The sequence below is a fragment of the Stigmatopora nigra genome, unplaced genomic scaffold, assembly GCF_051989575.1.
Source record: "Stigmatopora nigra isolate UIUO_SnigA unplaced genomic scaffold, RoL_Snig_1.1 HiC_scaffold_25, whole genome shotgun sequence".
NCBI lineage: Eukaryota > Metazoa > Chordata > Actinopteri > Syngnathiformes > Syngnathidae > Stigmatopora > Stigmatopora nigra.
In genome coordinates this window covers 2,000,098-2,017,256 of record NW_027551604.1, presented here as the reverse complement: position 1 = coordinate 2,017,256, position 17,159 = coordinate 2,000,098, and the positions used below count along the sequence as shown (strand labels likewise).

The 17,159-nt window shown below is 34.5% G+C and overlaps 1 protein-coding gene across 1 annotated transcript in view; it reads left to right on the top strand.

Moving 5' to 3' along the window:
• Window positions 1–484: 484 nt before the first annotated feature.
• Window positions 485–17,159, top strand: part of pparab (peroxisome proliferator-activated receptor alpha b) — a 29,677-nt gene continuing 13,002 nt past the window's right edge. Inside the window, exons 1-2 of the mRNA XM_077710992.1 lie at window positions 485–730; window positions 16,336–16,587. Of these exons, the coding sequence (XP_077567118.1) occupies window positions 16,380–16,587 (208 nt within the window). The 5' untranslated portion in view covers window positions 485–730; window positions 16,336–16,379. The remainder of the gene's footprint in view (window positions 731–16,335; window positions 16,588–17,159) is intronic.

Here is a 17,159-nt window from a genome sequence, read left to right as displayed (position 1 = left end):
CTTTAAGTCATTTTTCTCCAGTTATTTTTGCATAAATCGATTTTCCCCTGTAGTATATCATTTCTTCCAGTTTGCTGAATTGGATATATAACTGAACATTTAAAAAAACATTTTTCTGTATTAAAATGAAAATTTTTATGCTTTTCATTCTAATTATTCACTATATATGAAAGTAAAATGCTTGAATTTTGTACTGTATTAACTTTTTTCATTTAATTACACACTATAGGTTTAACAATAGACATATATTTTTAGTTTCATTTTGTTTCAATTCGCTATAAATTCACAAATGTGATCCCTGTATACTGAAAAGTTCATGTGAGGACTTTTAGGATAAACCATAAGGGGCGTTTTGAAGCCCCCAAGTTTACTTTTTCAACGACACCGCCCCTTTCTGAAAAGCAAACTCCCCATTGGCTAAAAGTGTAGGTGTGTCGCCCTCCGTCGCAGAAACGGGGAGGGCAGGAGTCTGCGCGTGTTGTTGTCGTCACTTCCGGCGGGCGTCAGCCTCGGCTTGCTTTTCTACCGACGTGCGGGTCCCCTCTTTTGACAGCAGGCAGTCGAGCAGGCAGCCGGCTCTGCTTCGCTACGGGGGGGACGGACACAAAACAAGGACGTTGCCGGGCTTTGCCGCTTCCTCCCTCGGCCTCCATCTCCCCATTTGACCCGCTTCTGGCCCATAGACCTCCAGGGCAACATGCTGGTTCCGCTTCAAACCACCTCCAATAAGGTAAGACTGCATCTTTTAGGTGCTTATTTGAACATGAGCTACTAAACCATGCGCTTATTTCAGCAGCGTAACATTGTTGTCATGTTTTGCACGTGATAGTTTCAAGGTAATATTTGCTTGTCTGCAGGTAGACTTTAATTTCAGTTTAATTTGTTGTTATTGTTTGTACGCATGCGCAGTGATGCAGGCCAGTCGATGTTATAATATAAGCACAATGGTAGCCGGTGAGTTAACAAAGGTATTAACTGCACTAATTTCCGAAAAGAGACGAACCCTACTGCTATATGACATCAAAGTATCAAGTTTATGGTATGCTTTATGGGCAAAGTTCTGCCTTTTAAATGTCAGATTAACGAAGGTTTTCATTTTAAACCGCGTGGTGTTTTTTTTTATCAACAATCCTAGTTCCAAGTCTTACAATTTTTATTAGCATTAAAATATAGATGCAAAAAGTCTCGATTAATTTGTTATGATGCACGTCTGCCTTAAATTACTTTAATAAAATAACTTAATTTTTTTTAAATAAATGAGGGAGGTGCAGTTGGAAAGGTAACATTGTTGCATATTATTTGAATTGAATTGAAAGCTTTATTGACATTTACATATAAACATAGATTGTATATTGAACAGGTTGTTGTCTCATGTTCATAAAACAGTCATTGTTTTATTGGGGTTATGCTTTTAAAAGAAATGATGTTACCTTTTCTATATAATCTTAAATTAAATGCACTTTGAATTGAATTAAAAGCTTTATTGACATTTACATATAGTATACATAGCTTGTGTATTGAACAGGTTTTTGTCTCATGTTTATAAGACAGTTATTGTTTTATTAGGATTATGCTTTTAAAAGAAAATATTTGTTACCTTTTCTTCATAGTCTTAAATTATATGCACTGTTTTAAACTTTATTTAAAAACACTCATCAAAGTCAAGCTACAATCTCACAGGGCAAATCCTCATAAATGTCGATTTGTTCAAAATGGAATGTCCTAACAATAGTATCAAAATAAAAGATTGCATATTTTAAATAACATTTGTGACTTCAACTGTAACCCTTTTCAAGATGGCTGTCAATCATGTGACTTCATCTTTTTTCTGATTGATTGTGTCTTTGATCAACAGATTGAGGCGACACAAAACAAAGCCTAAAAAGCCTATAGGTCAACTTTTCTTTTGTTTTGGTTGATTCTCAAGTATATAAATGATTCTTATTCCTGTCCCATTCTAAATATATAATCACCTTTCCAACGCAATGTGTCCTCCTAGTCTCGTCACCCTCTCAATGATGTGGCATTTACTTTTTGGACCAAAGGTAGTCGTCACTAAGACTCTTATCATAGCGCCGTTCAAGATAGCAAGTACGCTATTTGGACCTTTTATAATTAGCTTCAAAGATAACACGGACATGCTAAAACTATTTGGCTGTATTATAATTAATTTTGTAGTTTTCAGCTCTTGAGTATTGATTAAAAATGACAAAAATATATAATTTTAAATGCTAATGAGTGGCAAAAAAATGCTCAAATTAGGTGAAAGTGCGTTTTTGTAACATTTAAGCTAGCGTTAGCATAAATGACTCCGAAAAGGCTTGGTGCATCCGTTTTTCTTACATTTGACCGTTATTTTGATATATTAAAATTTCATTTTGTTCCTATAAGAGCCTAAAAATAAACGCTCAAATTAGGTGAAAGTGCGTTTTGTAACATTTATGCTAGCGTTAGCATAAATTACTCCAAAAAGGCTCGGTGCGTCAGTTATTTTTAAATTTGAACGCCATTTTGATGTATTAAAATGTCATTTTGTTCCAATAATAGCCTAAAAATAAAGGCTCAAATTAGGTGAAAGTGCATTTTTGTAACATTTATGCTAGCGTTAGCATAAATAACTCCTAAAAGGCTCGGTTCGTTAGTTTTTCTTAAATTTGACTGCCATTTTGTTCATATATAAGGCTAAAAAGTAAATGCTCAAATTAGGTGAAAGTGTGTTTTTGTAACATTTAAGCTAGCGTTTGCATAAATGACTCAGAAAAGGCTTGGTGTATCAGTTTTTACTTAAATTTGACTGCCATTTTGATATATCGAAATGTCATTTTGTTCCTTTAAAAGCCTTAAAAGAAAATAGCAGCATATGGAAAATAACTTAACATGCTTCTATATAATTTGGCCATAGTTGCAACCTGAGCTGTACAATTGCCGTCTCCCTCCATAGAAACCAATTACATCGTTAAATGTAAAAGAAGAACTCAAAGACAGGCAGGATTTTTTTTTTCTTCTTCTCAAGTCGCACAACTGGACGTTCAGGTTCTCGTGCCATGACGGAGCAGTTTCAAATGTGTAGGATTGAGGTGGGTGAAGAGGCCTATTGTTAGCGGGCGCTAGCAACAACCGTAGAGTTCCACTCGCTTGCACAAATGTAATGTAGCGCATATTTACTCACATAGTGCGCCTTTAAATGTCGAAAATTGTCTTTAAAGTGGACAAAGTGCCCAATCAGTCGGTGCACTAAATTCAAGATGGTGTAGATGTCGCTGTATGACGCTGACAGATTGACTGTCTGAGTACATTGCTTGCTGACACGCTATATTTATATAGTGAAAGGGGAATTCTTAAAGCATGACAATATTAGCAGTCGATGATGACATTTTTTTTTTTTTGCTACCAGTGACCAAGACGATCCGGATTAGAGCCAAAATGGCTACAACGAGATCACTTTTACAAAAAAACGTACTTAAAAAATCCTGCACAAAAGTTGTTTTACGACATACACAATTTGAAATGATAAAAAAAGCTTATAAAATACAGGAAAGACTTGTAAATTGACAGGTATACTCTTTACTGATTACAATCAGGTGACGTAAACACACCCCTGTCTGTCAAAACTACCAAAATGCTAATGTTGTTGCGCGCTAATGTGTTAGTGAGCACATTCTATTTCAACATGGGCAAAGTATGGCCTGCGGGCCACATCCGGCCCACTGACGTTGTCCAAATAGTTTTTTTTCTCCCCAAGATGGCGCCGTCACGCGGAAACCAGTGGCAGTAGCTCTGTCCACTCTTATTTGTTTTTTTAATGTATTTTACAGGCCTTCTATCTTTTTTTAAATGACATTTTATTATTTCTTAATACATTCCTTTCTATTTGACTTTGTACTTTATACTTTTGACTTGAATGATGAGTGATGTTAATACTTAGTCCTTTTTTTTCTGTTTATGTTTCATATGTACTGTTAACGGATGCACTTTTTTATATGTATCCTATCTTTTGCTGACCCAACCCATCTGTCACATTTTTAAAGTCAATGTGGGCCCCCCTGGGCCCAAAAGTTTGCCCAACCCTGTTCTAGTTGCTAGTTAGCGTAGTTAGCCTATTGCCAATTAAAAAGGGTAGAATCTTTGATTTTATATACATATATTTTTACTATCACTTTTTAATGTTGAATTTAGCTTGGAAACAAATGACAGCCAATCATAGGACGTCTTTGAAAAATATATATATTCAAACTGACAGTATTTGATTAACTAAACATGACATAAACATACTTTCCTTGTAATCAATAAGTATTACATTTTTCCTAATATACATAGGTTCAAACAAAACTTTCCATAACAAATAATTGTCCACATTTATTGGGGGTTAAGTAAGCCCCTGGTATTTGTAGAAAGTTGTCTGTATACATGTTTTGCCCTCTTCTGTTTGTGTCTATTCTTTTTGGACAAGCTTTTGACCTTCACACAGACCCCCATGAGCCTTTCTTACGCTAAAGTCCTTGCGGGACTCGGAATAGGATTGGGGCCCTCCAGCTAGACTTAAAGTAAGCAGCTCTGGAGGAGATTGTCTACGCTAATGATCACTCGAGGGTCACTGGATGCTCAACATGTATTAGATCCTCTTCCAAAATGTACCGTATTTTCACCACTATAAGGCGCACCGCATTATAAGGCGCACCCTCAATGGATGACATTTTTTCCATATATAAGGCGCACTGGATTGTAAGGCGCACTGTCTATTTTGGAGAAAATTTAAGACTTAAGTGCGCGATTTATATCACATCTATATCACTTAATAAGGGGAATTGCAATCATTTATAAGAGGTTGTAGTTGGTTGCTAATGTCGATTGTATTAGCTTAGCTTAGCATTCATTCAGTAGCTCTGTTGCAGTTTGAAAGCCATGTCAATGTGCAACTACTCCAGGAGTAGGGAACCTATGGCTCGGGTGCCATATGTGGCTCTTTTGATAGGTGTATATGGCTCGGGAGCCATATGTGGCTCTTTTGTTAGGTGTATATGGCTCGGGAGCCATATGTGGCTCTTTTGTTAGGTGTATATGGCTCGGGAGCCATATGTGGCTCTTTTGATAGGTGTATATGGCTCGGGAGCCATATGTGGCTCTTTTGATAGGTGTATATGGCTCTCCGTCTTTTTAAATCATATTTTTTCTTCATTGGACTCTTCTGCATGCATTCTTTCATTGATACTCATTGATTAGCAACAGTGAAATAATGTTCTTAATATAATTCAGACTGTTTTTTTTACTTTCAAAGTGGTGAAATGAATAATAAATACTGACATTTTTATGTAATTTTACTTTTAAATTCTGAGTATGGCTCTCAAGGAATAATGTTTGAAAATAGGAATTGTTTATGGCAAATATTTAAGGGTCCTGACCCCTGGACTACTAGATAGCTAAATGTATGATTAGCGCACATGCTAGCTCTCGAAACAGGCAATCATTTTCCTCAAAAAATGACCAGTGGAAACCAAATCTTAAAAATTTGAGCCAAATTTTATGTTTATGCTTTTTTTCCCAAGAGTTTTTTCCGATATACTGTCTATAAACACTGCATTTTTTGCGTCAGAATGCTAATGCTAGTTGCAGGGCTAACACTGTTGGCGGATAAGAGTTGCTATTTGACCCTGTCTACGTGCAGACATTTTCTCACCGCGATTTAAATCATTCTGATTAAGATCTACGGTCCACTGTTAGCGCTGTTAGCATGTGAGGTCATCTATATTTCCATCTATGATACGTGTGGCATTAAAACACTTGATTGACAGGTGTATGACGTTCATAGCCCCGACGGGAAGAAGCTATGTTCATCTCGAGTGGAGTTGGCGTTTACAATTGTTGGTGTTTATTTGTCTGTTTCTTTCAAAAATACTGCCAAATATTTCACTGATGTTGCTAACGGCGCTAACGGCGCTCTGATACCACGCTGGAAAATGTAACCGGAGACGCAAGCAGCTGTCATAGCAAATAGAAATGTCCTCTGCGTCCTGTCGGATGGCGTCGTTGAGATGGTGATGCTTCTTTAAGTACAATTGCACCACCACCACTGCTGTCTGCTTTGCTTATAGGCCTTTGCTAGCTAGCACAGCATGGAAGAAGCTATTGAACCTTGGCTTACAACAGCTGGCGAAAATTGTACAGAACACAAACGCTCTCTCGTCTTTTTTTTTTTTTTACCATAGCCTTCATTTGATCATTGGGATTGGTGGAGAGAAAGTGCAGTATTCCCTTGAATATTGTGGTAAATGTAGACCAAACATGGCGGTGATAATTGAAAAAAGTAGGGTCTCCACAATTAAGAAATATATAATAATTAAAGAATATATATACAATTTAAAAATATATATACTTTACAAATATATATATACTTTAAATATATATATTTTAAAAATGTATATAATTTAAAAATATATATAATTTAAAAATTAAATATAATCATTTAAATATATATATAATAATAAAAAAAATATAAAATCATTTATTAAAATATATATAATCATTTAAAAATATAAATAATCATTTAAAAATATATATAATCATTTAAAAATATATATATATAATCATTTAAAAAAAAAAAATAATATATATATATATATATATATATATATATATATAAAATCATTTAAAAATATATATAATCATTTAAAAATATAGATAATCATTTAGAAAAAAAAAATATATATATAATCATTTAAAAATATATATAATCATTTAAAAAAAATCTAATAATTTGAAAAAAAATTATATAATTTCAAAAATATATATATTTTCAGAGTCCTAATAGCAAAAGTGGCTTCCGCTTATGAGTTTCAGCGTAGATTTTCACATTTTTATGTACTTCTGCTACTTACTGTAAAAAATCAAATTTGTATCTAAAGTTTTTAATATTATCGTTGACAAAAATCATTCCATGATAATTATCATTTTACCGCCTAGCTCGTACTTAACAAAACGTTAGCGCTTTGTTACCATGTTGGACTCATGGTTGACTTGATGCTTCTTTGGATCGTCCAAGAATGCAGTATTAACTACTTTAAAACCTTCACTAAAACTTTTTACGATCTTGAGGCTAATTTCACTGACTCAGCATTCAATTGCGCATACATTTCTACTCCATTCTGATTGATTTATCATCTGGATGAACTACAAAAATGTTTCAAAACAAGCTTGGGGGGTTCTGAAAAAAAATGGAGTGGCCAGGCTCAGAACGGACATGTTGCTCAAGGTCAATGTCACAAGTGGCTGCCCACTCGTTGACAAGTTACTTACATAATATACGGCGCTAAGCTCTGTCTGGACTTTCGGTCAATCTTACCTAGAGAGCCAATCATCTCGATTTGACTAACACATCAATTTATCTGGCTTAAATCGAGCTTGTCATAACTATTAATGTCTAAATTTCTACATTTGTTTGTTGTGAATACGTTTGTTCTGCTTTACTTTACATCTGGACTCCTCAAAGCGTGCTGTTTGCGCCCCTAAAGGCACTGTGGGGGGTTTGTCAAGATCAAGATCAAGGTTGAGGGGGGGGGGGGTGTCTGAAGTTATGCATTTTTGGATGTTTGTCATTGATTGACTTGGTTTATCCCAAGTGTAATTCATTTAACTCGGTTTAGACTCCTTGGTTTACAAAGACTGTTTTAAGTTAATGTATGCAGGAGGGATAGGGGGGTGCTGTAGGGGTAGGCAAACTTTTGGGCCGGGGGCGGAGCTACATTGGCTTTAAAAATGTGACAGATGGGCGGGGTCAGCACAAGATAGGATACATATAAAAAAGTGCATCCGTTAACAGTACACATGAAAGATAAACTGAAAAAATGGCTAAAGTATTAACATACTCATTAATAATTATTCAAGTAAAAGGTATAAAGTACAAAGTCAAGTCAAAAGGAATGTATTAAGAAATATTAAAATGTCATTTAAATAAAGTTAGAGGGGCTGTAAAACACGAAAAACAAATAAGGCTTACGCGGGATGGCGCCATCTTGGGGAAAAAATTAAAAAATAATAAAATAAATAAAAACAATACAAATATATGTAATAAAATAAATAAAAACAATAATAAATATATGTAATAAAATAAATAAAAACAATAAAAAAATATGTAATACAATAAATAAAAACAATAAAAATATAAGTAATAAAATAAATAAAAACAATAAAAAAAATATTTAATAAAATAAATAAAAACAATAAAAATATATTTAATAAAATAAATAAAAACAATAAAAATATATGTAATAAAATAGATAAAAACAATAAAAATATATGTAATAAAATAGATAAAAACAATAAAAATATATGTAATAAAATAGATAAAAACAATAAAAATATATGTAATGAAAAAATAAAACAATAACAAATACAAATAGAATAAAAATAAAAAATAACTTTGGCGGGCCGGATTAAAAAGCCTAGTGGGCCGTATGTAGCCCGCGGGCCGTAGTTTGCACATGGCTGATCAGGGGGCGTAAAAGTTACATTTTTGTTCCTAAGAACAATTATCAATTGAATGCTTTTATTGTCATTATACAAGTACAATGATATTTTAAGCTTTCACCATGTAGTGCACAAATTAGAGCAATAAACAGACATAAATAATCCAGACTATTTTAATAATCATAATAATAATAATAAGGTCTTCTAAAGCACTGGGATTTGTAGATGCTGGACAGAGTAGGTTTGGGGAATTTGATGATCTTTTTATAGTGGATTAGTACAATGATTTGATATAAAATATAAATATTTGAAAGAATACACAGTGATGACTTAAACAGGACCCTGTGATGTAGTTTTAGAACTTTTAAAGGCCTTTGTTTTTGACTATATTTGTATATTTAGTGGTGTTGTGGTAATGTTGTCGGCCATTGACAGGTTTAAGTGGCTTCAAAGGTTTGGATACTTTGACACACTTTTAGGTAGCCATCTTTTTTTAACCCCACTACGTTCTATAAACAGAAGGTCAGTCAGGGTACATCCTTGAAGGCAACGTGATACCCCGACACACGGCACCCTCGTTCATGACTTGTGTTACAACTTGTTCGCTTCTAATTTTGGCAAATGACCACGCTGTCAATTCACAGGTCAAAGTTCGCTCAAGTTTATGTAACTTTGAAACGTAACAGTTTGTCTGGAGTAACACTCAATAAATATAATTATATCTTGCAATGGCGGCTATTGATTTGCAACTGTCCGTGTACCGTATTTTCACGACTATAAGGCGCACTTAAAAGTCTTAAATTTTTTCCAAAATATACAGTGCGCCTTATAATCCAGTGCGCCTTATATATGGAACAGAAAACAGAAAACGAAAAACCACTACTGTCGGATATTAAAAACACACAAATGCCTGAACTGAAACAATATTGCTAAATATGCAGATGCCATCTTAGTTTTCTTTCATCACTGCAAGATTTTATACAAAAAAATCCAAATCATCAACAATGGCTGGCTCTAGAGGTGCCTGTAAAGTAGTGTGAGTGCTTCATACCTAGAAGTCAATAGCAATTACCGTAGTTTCACCACTATGAGGCGCACTTAAAAGTTTTAAATGTTCTCCAAAAGAGACAGTGCGCCTTATAATCCAGTGCACCTTATATATGGAAAAAACAGAAAACCAAAAACGAAAAACCACCACATTCGGGTATATTAAAAAAACACAATCACCTGAACTGAAACAATTCTGTTAAATATGCAGATCAGGCCATTTTAGTTTAGAAAATCTTCCATCATATAGCTCCTCCCCCACTGCAAGATTTGATACCAAAAAATCCAAAACTTCAGCAATGGCTGGCTCTAGAAGTGACTGTGTAGTGAGCGCTTCATACCTGGAAGTCAATAGCAATTACTGTAGTTTCACCACTATAAGGCGCACTTAAGTTTTCAATTTTCTCCAAAATAGACAGTGCGCCTTATAATACAGTGCGCCTTATAATACAGTGCGCCCTATAATACAGTGCGCCCTATAATACAGTGCGTCCTATAATACAGTGCGCCCTATAATACAGTGCACCCTATAATACAGTGCACCCTATAATACAGTGCACCTTATAATACAGTGAACATTTTAGACTTTTAAGTGCGCCCTATGTGAGTAAATATGTGCTACAATGCATTTGTAACATTTTTATCGCTTAATAAGGGGAATTGTAATCATTAATAAGGGGATAAATTGGTTCAGGTTCACAGCTATAATGATAAAACATCAATTTTAGCCTGGCTTTTACATCCAAAAACCTAGCCTTGGTGCGACTACAATCGGAAAACCCTTCCCTAGCTATTATGTTATCTGAAAATACCTGTCAACGCCATTTTGCGGCAACTCCAAAGCAATTAAACCCCTCCTAAACTTAATCATTTACACAACCACATTTGATTATCTATCATAAAAATTGTTTCGTTCAAAATCAGTGACAGACCGTCCTGAAAATGGACACTAAAAAAAATCAGTCTGTCAATAAGCTGTCTGATCTAAAAATAGCATTTTTGTTTGTTTTTGTCCACTCAGGTCAACCAATCGTTGACCCGTAATGGCGTGATAGAGCCATAAAAAAACAACAATCTGGCAATTTGCTTTCGCGCCCAAAGTCCAATGTCAGTTAGTTAAACGTTTTCGCACTTTGAACCGTTGCCATGCCGACATAAGAAGACTGACATGACATATCAGCCTTGGTAAAGGTCTTTGGTGTTTACAGGGCAAGTGTACTAGTCCGAGAGGACTGTGCTGACAAAGCGTCCAGACCAAAATGGTGACCTGGTCTGGTCATCGTAGGTTTAAGTTAGGGGTGGGCAAACTTTTGGTAACCGGGGGCCATGTTGACTTTCAAAATGTGACAGATGGGCGGAGTCAGCACAAGATAGGTTACATATAAAAAAGTGCATCCGTTAACAGTACATATGAAACTTAAACAGAAAAAAAGGACTCAAGTATTAACGTATTCATCATTTAAGTGAAAAGTATAAAGTACAAAGTCAAGTCAAAAGGAATGTAGTATTAAGAAATATTGAAAATGTCATTTAAAAAAAGATGGAAGGGCTGTAAAACACTCAAAACAAATAAGAGTGGACACAGCTACTGACACTGGCTTCCGCGTGACGGCGCCATCTTGGGGAAAAGAAAAAAAGGAAAAAAATGCAAAATACCAACACAAAATACTTTTTACTTTGTACTTTATACTTTTTAACTTTACTTTGTACTTCATACTTTTTACTATACTTTGTACATTTACTTTGTACTTTATACTTTGTACATTTACTTTGTACTTTATACTTTGTACATTTACTTTGTACTTTTTACTTTACTTTGTACTTTTTACTTTACTTTGTACGTTATACTTTTTAACTTTACTTTGTACTTTATACTTTTTACTTTACTTTGTACTTTATACTTTTTAGTTTACTTTGTACTTTATACTTTAATGATTAGTATTAAGAAACATTAAATGTCATTTAAAAAAGGATAAGAGGGGCTGTAAAACACCAAAAACAAATAAGAGTGGACACAGCTACTCCCACTGGCTTCCGCTTGACGGCGCCATCTTGGGGAAAAAAAACATTATTTGGACAACGTCGGCGGGCCGGATTAAAAAGCCTAGCGGGGCCAGATGTGGCCCGCGGGCCGTAGTTTGCTCATTTCTGTTCTAACGCAAGCCAACAACAGGTGTTTTTGTGAATCCTTTGTTCCACGCGCCGGCTGAGAAAACTTGGCTCGTGCTGTTTTTTGCTCAGCTGGTGCTCCCTTGGCTTCAAGAACTGCAAACGATTGGTCTTTTTGTCATCCAGATTGGCCGAAAGTCATCTCTTGTAGGAACTTGTTTGTTTTTCAATTGCCACAATTGTGTACAAATGTGAAAAATCACGTGCCTTAATGTCACAAAAGTGCTTTTTACAAAGAAATGAAATATTGGTCGTTGCCATGGCGATACCGAGTACAGTACCTCGATGAGATTTGGGTTAGGGCTAGGGGTTAAGTTAGGGTTATGGTTAGTAAAGTTTTGAGCAAATATCTGTCTGGAGATAAGAGTAAAATTTGGAGAAAATATTTATTTTGAGGTACGAGTAAAATTTTGAGCTAACATTTATCTTGAGATGAGTAACATTTTGAGCAAATATCTATCTTGAGATACGAGTAAAATTTTGAGCTAATATTTATCTTGAGATACAAGTACAATTTTTTTAGCAGATATTTATCTGGATATATGAGAGATATTTTGAGCAAATGTCTGTCTTGAGATACGAGTAACTTTTTGAGCAAATGTCTGTCTTGAGATACGAGTACATTTTTTAGGAAATATTTATCTTGAGATACGAGAAATATTTTGAGCAAATATTGATCTTGAGATACGAGTAACATTTTGAGTAAATATTTATCTTGAGATACGAGTACAGTTTTGTGCAAATATTTATCTTGAGATACGAGTAAAATTTTGGGCAAATATTTATCTTGAGATACGAGTAACATTTTGAGTAAATATTTATCTTGAGATACGAGTAGTTTTGTGCAAATATTTGTCTTGAGATACGAGTAAAATTTTGGGCAAATATTCATCTTGAGATAAGAGAAAATTTTGAGCAAATATTTATCCTGAGATACGAGTACAATTTTGAGCCATTATTTATCTTGAGATACGACAAAATCTTTGAACAAATATTTATCAAAACAAAATTAGAATTAAGTTTAGTGTAAGGTTCGATTCAACTTATTTTTGAGTGTGTCTGCATTGTAACCCAAGTTCATTTAAATTTGTTTATGTTATGTTACGAGCACGTTGCCATGCAAAAACTCTGCTTGCAGTTACGTACAAACAAAAATGGCTTGTGAATTTATGTTAATTTGGCTCCTGTTAGCACAAAGGCACATTGTTGCCATAGTAATAAGTTTTGTTTGTCATTTTCTCTTTCCAAAGCATTGATAAAGACTTCTTTAATGTTATGCTAAAATGTTTTTGCTCTTATTTTGGAGCAACCGGACATATCGAAAATTGACCAAAAATTGCGGAGTTTCATTTTAAGGTACCTATTAATATATTTACATATTTTTTTTAAAATAATGTATGTCATTTCTTTTTAAAAACACGACAAACTAAACGTTAGCTTGACACAACTTAGCGATAGATTGACGTTTGCTAACCCAGAGGTTGCCAGTTCCATTCTCATTGGGCAAGGCACTGCAAGTAACATTTTGTAAAAATTTTTTTTTTTGCTATTTTGATTCATAACTAATATTTAATGGCACAGAGATCATGTCAGGCGATTGGTTGCCATGCCGGTGAGGTAATACGCTGAGAAAAGTATGTATGTTATCGAAATAGAACATGTTTGCACTGGGTGTCTGTTGACATAACACTTGACAAGCCACATTACGGACGGCCGCGTTGCGCAAAAAAAAGCCTTCAAGCCTTCATTCTTCTTCGCCAGATGTCTTTCTTCATCTTTTCTATACATGGGGAAAGAAATATGGGTTCATATGTGGCAGTTATGATTAGAAACCATGGATTCAGAGAAGGAAAAGGTATGTATATATAGATGAAAATATGGTATACGGGCTGGAAATAGTGGTTTTTGGAGGAGGTAGATGTTTTTTTTTTATCTATTTTTTAATTTGCATTTCCCGTATTTTATACATTTTGCGATAATTTCAAATTGTTTATGTCGTTTAACATCTGTGCACAGGATTTTTTGAAGTTTTTTTTTGTGAAAGCTATCTTGTTTTACCCATTTTTGGCTGTAATATGGATCGTATCGGTCACTGGTAGCATACAAAAACATCATTGTCGATTGCTAATGTTGTCATGCTTTAAGAATGATATTTCAGTATAGAAATATAGCGTGTCAGCAAGCAATGTACCCAGATAGTCAAGCTGTCAGCGTCATACAGTGACATCTACACCATATTGAATTTTGTAAACTGACTAATTGGGTACTCAGTCCACTTTGTAGAAAGATTTTGAGTTTTAAGTGCGCACTATGTGAGTATATATGTGCTACAATGCATTTGTAACATTTTTATGGCTTAATAAGGGGAATTGTGATTATTAATAAGGGGAATTAATTGGCTGAGGTTGACAGGTAAGATGAATACTACAGTAATCCCTTGATTATTGCAGTTAATATAAACAAGACATAGCCGGAATAAATGAAAACCTGCAAAGTAGGGTCACTTCTATTTATTCAAAAAAAGTGGATTTTCACATTATGAACGTTAAAAAAACATGACAAACAAAAAAAGGTTAAAAAAATATTTTAAAAAAATGTTTAAGAAATATTTAAAAAAAAAAAGTAAAATAAAAGTTAAAAAAATATTTAAAACAAAAATATTAAAACAAATTTAAAAAATATATACATATTATTTACTTAAGTGCTGAGTACAGGGGAGTGGCTTCCACTTGCGAGTTTCAGCGTGTATTTTAATTTTTTTTTAATTTACACCAAAAAATGTAAAATATTCAAAAAATAATAATATCTTCCCCAGAAAAAAATCTGCAATTTTGTTAACCCACGACAAATTAAATTTGCGATATTCGAGGGATTACTGCACAACCTCACTCTCCTTAATCACCAATATAATTACATAATAATTTCTCAATGGAATTCCACACATTTCCCTCTTTGAACTCCAAGCGTCCAAGCATTTTTTTCAGCAATCACGTGCCTTTCTCAGTCAGCACGGGCAAGTAGAGGTCAACTTCAAGCAAGCTTTTGCGCGAAAGCACCGAGCGCCAGCTGCTAGCAGACCACTTGCTCTGCACCTTTGCATAGCTCCGACACCCCCTCCCCCTCTTTTTGTCAGGTCTTTGATGGACTTAAAGCGGGTTTGATGAAAGGGGCTTACTGGAGATTGACCTAGTTTATACATGCGGAGGTCTGAAGTTTTGAATAGGAGGCGGACCGACGGACGGCTGGTTGGCTGTCGGTCTAGCCCGTAGACCCGGTTTCCCCCTCTGGCAATACAGCCTAGTGACCTACATTCCTTCTGTAGAACTTCATTTTTTAACCCTTTGGCTGCGATAGACGTCTGATTGGTCGCAACTGGGATGTTTGTTAAAGATGAGATAGCCACGTTTGGAATTTTGTAGTTGTTGTTGGCATTGGAAGGGTTAATGGCGACCTCACGGAGAGGGTTAGGGTTGCCAAATGTGGGAAATGTCAGGCAAAAATATGTAATTGTGCACTATGGTAATACTTTGAATATTGTGGCAAATATGGCCGCACTAAATGGAAAATTGCAAAGTAGGGTCTCCCCAATTAAAAAAAAAAGTATAATAATTTTAAAGAATTATAATAATATATATATATATATATATTTTTTTTTTTTAAATTATAATAATTTAAAACAATATATAATTATTTAAAAAAATGTATAATAATTTTAAAGAATTATAATAATAAAAATCTATATTTATATATTTTTTTAAAATTATAATAATTTAAAACAATATATAATTATTTAAAAAAATTATAATTTTAAAGAATTATATTAATCAAAAAATATATGTAGTAAATTTTAAAAGATACAATAATTTAAAACAATATATAATGATTTAAAATATATAATAATTTAAAACAATATATAATGATTTAAAATATATAATAATTTAAAACAATATATAATCATTTAAAAAAATATATAATAATTTTAAAAAATTGTAATACTGTACAGTACAGTCAACCCTATTATAACTTTTAATTTTTTTCAGTGCTGAGTCCTAGTAGCAAAAGTGGCTTCTTACGATTTTCAGCATTACATTCTATTGAAATAAAATAATAATAATAATAATTAATAGCATAAAAATATCTTAAACATTTGAATTTACGATAAATGAAGTCGCAATAATCGAGGGAATACTGTACTCAAATTCCCCGTGCACTGCAAACATATGCAGCCCACAAAAAAATACATCCTGAATTGTAAACAAATATAAACATTTATTCTTTTTCTGTGCAACTCATAGACGAACAGCCTGTCACTGACAAACCACAACAAACTATAATTACAGCTTAAAAATTTTGACTAAAAGTGTCCAGCCAATGATATGACCTAGTTTTTAGGTTAGCAAATAGCTAACTGTCCATTATCATGGTGAAACTTTATTATAACTTGATCATTTCCGGATAATAAACATGCACTTGCTTATGGCAGATCTGATACAGGTGTGTACCCTTACCGACCAATCATGTTGCTCACACTGGTCCTCGGTTTTCTCAAAAAAGTTGTCAATGTGACCAGACGTATAAAAAAATAGTAGAAAATGTTGAAAATCCTAACATGTTAAATGTAAAATCTGCTCATCGGCCATTGTTTTTCCCCATTTCCAGTCTGAGGATTGAACCCGCCGTTTCGTCCCACTCCCCGCCTCGCCATGGTCGACATCGAAAGTCACTACCACCCACCCTCGCCCTTGGAGGACTCGGTGTTGGGCAGCCCGTTGTGCGCCGATGACGACTTCATCGGAGGCATGGAGGAACTCCACGACATCTCGCAGTCCATCGACGGCGGTATTCTCAGTTCCTACGACGCCCCCGAGTACCAATCGTCCAGTAATTGCTCGGAAGGCTCTGCTGTCTTTGGTAAGCAACACATTTTTGAAATGCCGTCAACAAAAACCATCGCAATCTGTCCGCTCGACAATCTTGGAGATTTGGGTTGACATGGAACCAGTTACGAGGGTTATTCATGCAAGATTAGCTAAGATAAAATACCCTTTATTTGCTTTTAGCTTGCATTTAGCTCATTTCAAAGTCATTTGTAAGGGTTTTCTTTTTTAAAATGCTATATTATACACTGGAGAAAGGGTTAGGACATACAAAGGTTTGATTCCCAATGGTTTCAAGGCTTCTTGTGTGGAGTTTTCTCTGGGTAACTGCTTTTCCTAGCATAGTAACTCCCATGCTAAGCTAATTGACGACCCTAAATGGTCCCTAGCTATGTGGTTGTTGCTAGCATGTATGTTTTGGGGAGTCACTATGCTAGGAAAACCAATTACCCAGAAAAATGTACTTTTCTTGCTTTTCCTAGCATAGTAACTCCCCAAAACATCCATGCTAAGCTAATTGACGACCCTAAATGGTCCCTAGCTATGTGGTTATTGCTAGCTTGTCTGTTTTGGGGAGTCACTATGCTAGGAAAACCAAGTACACAG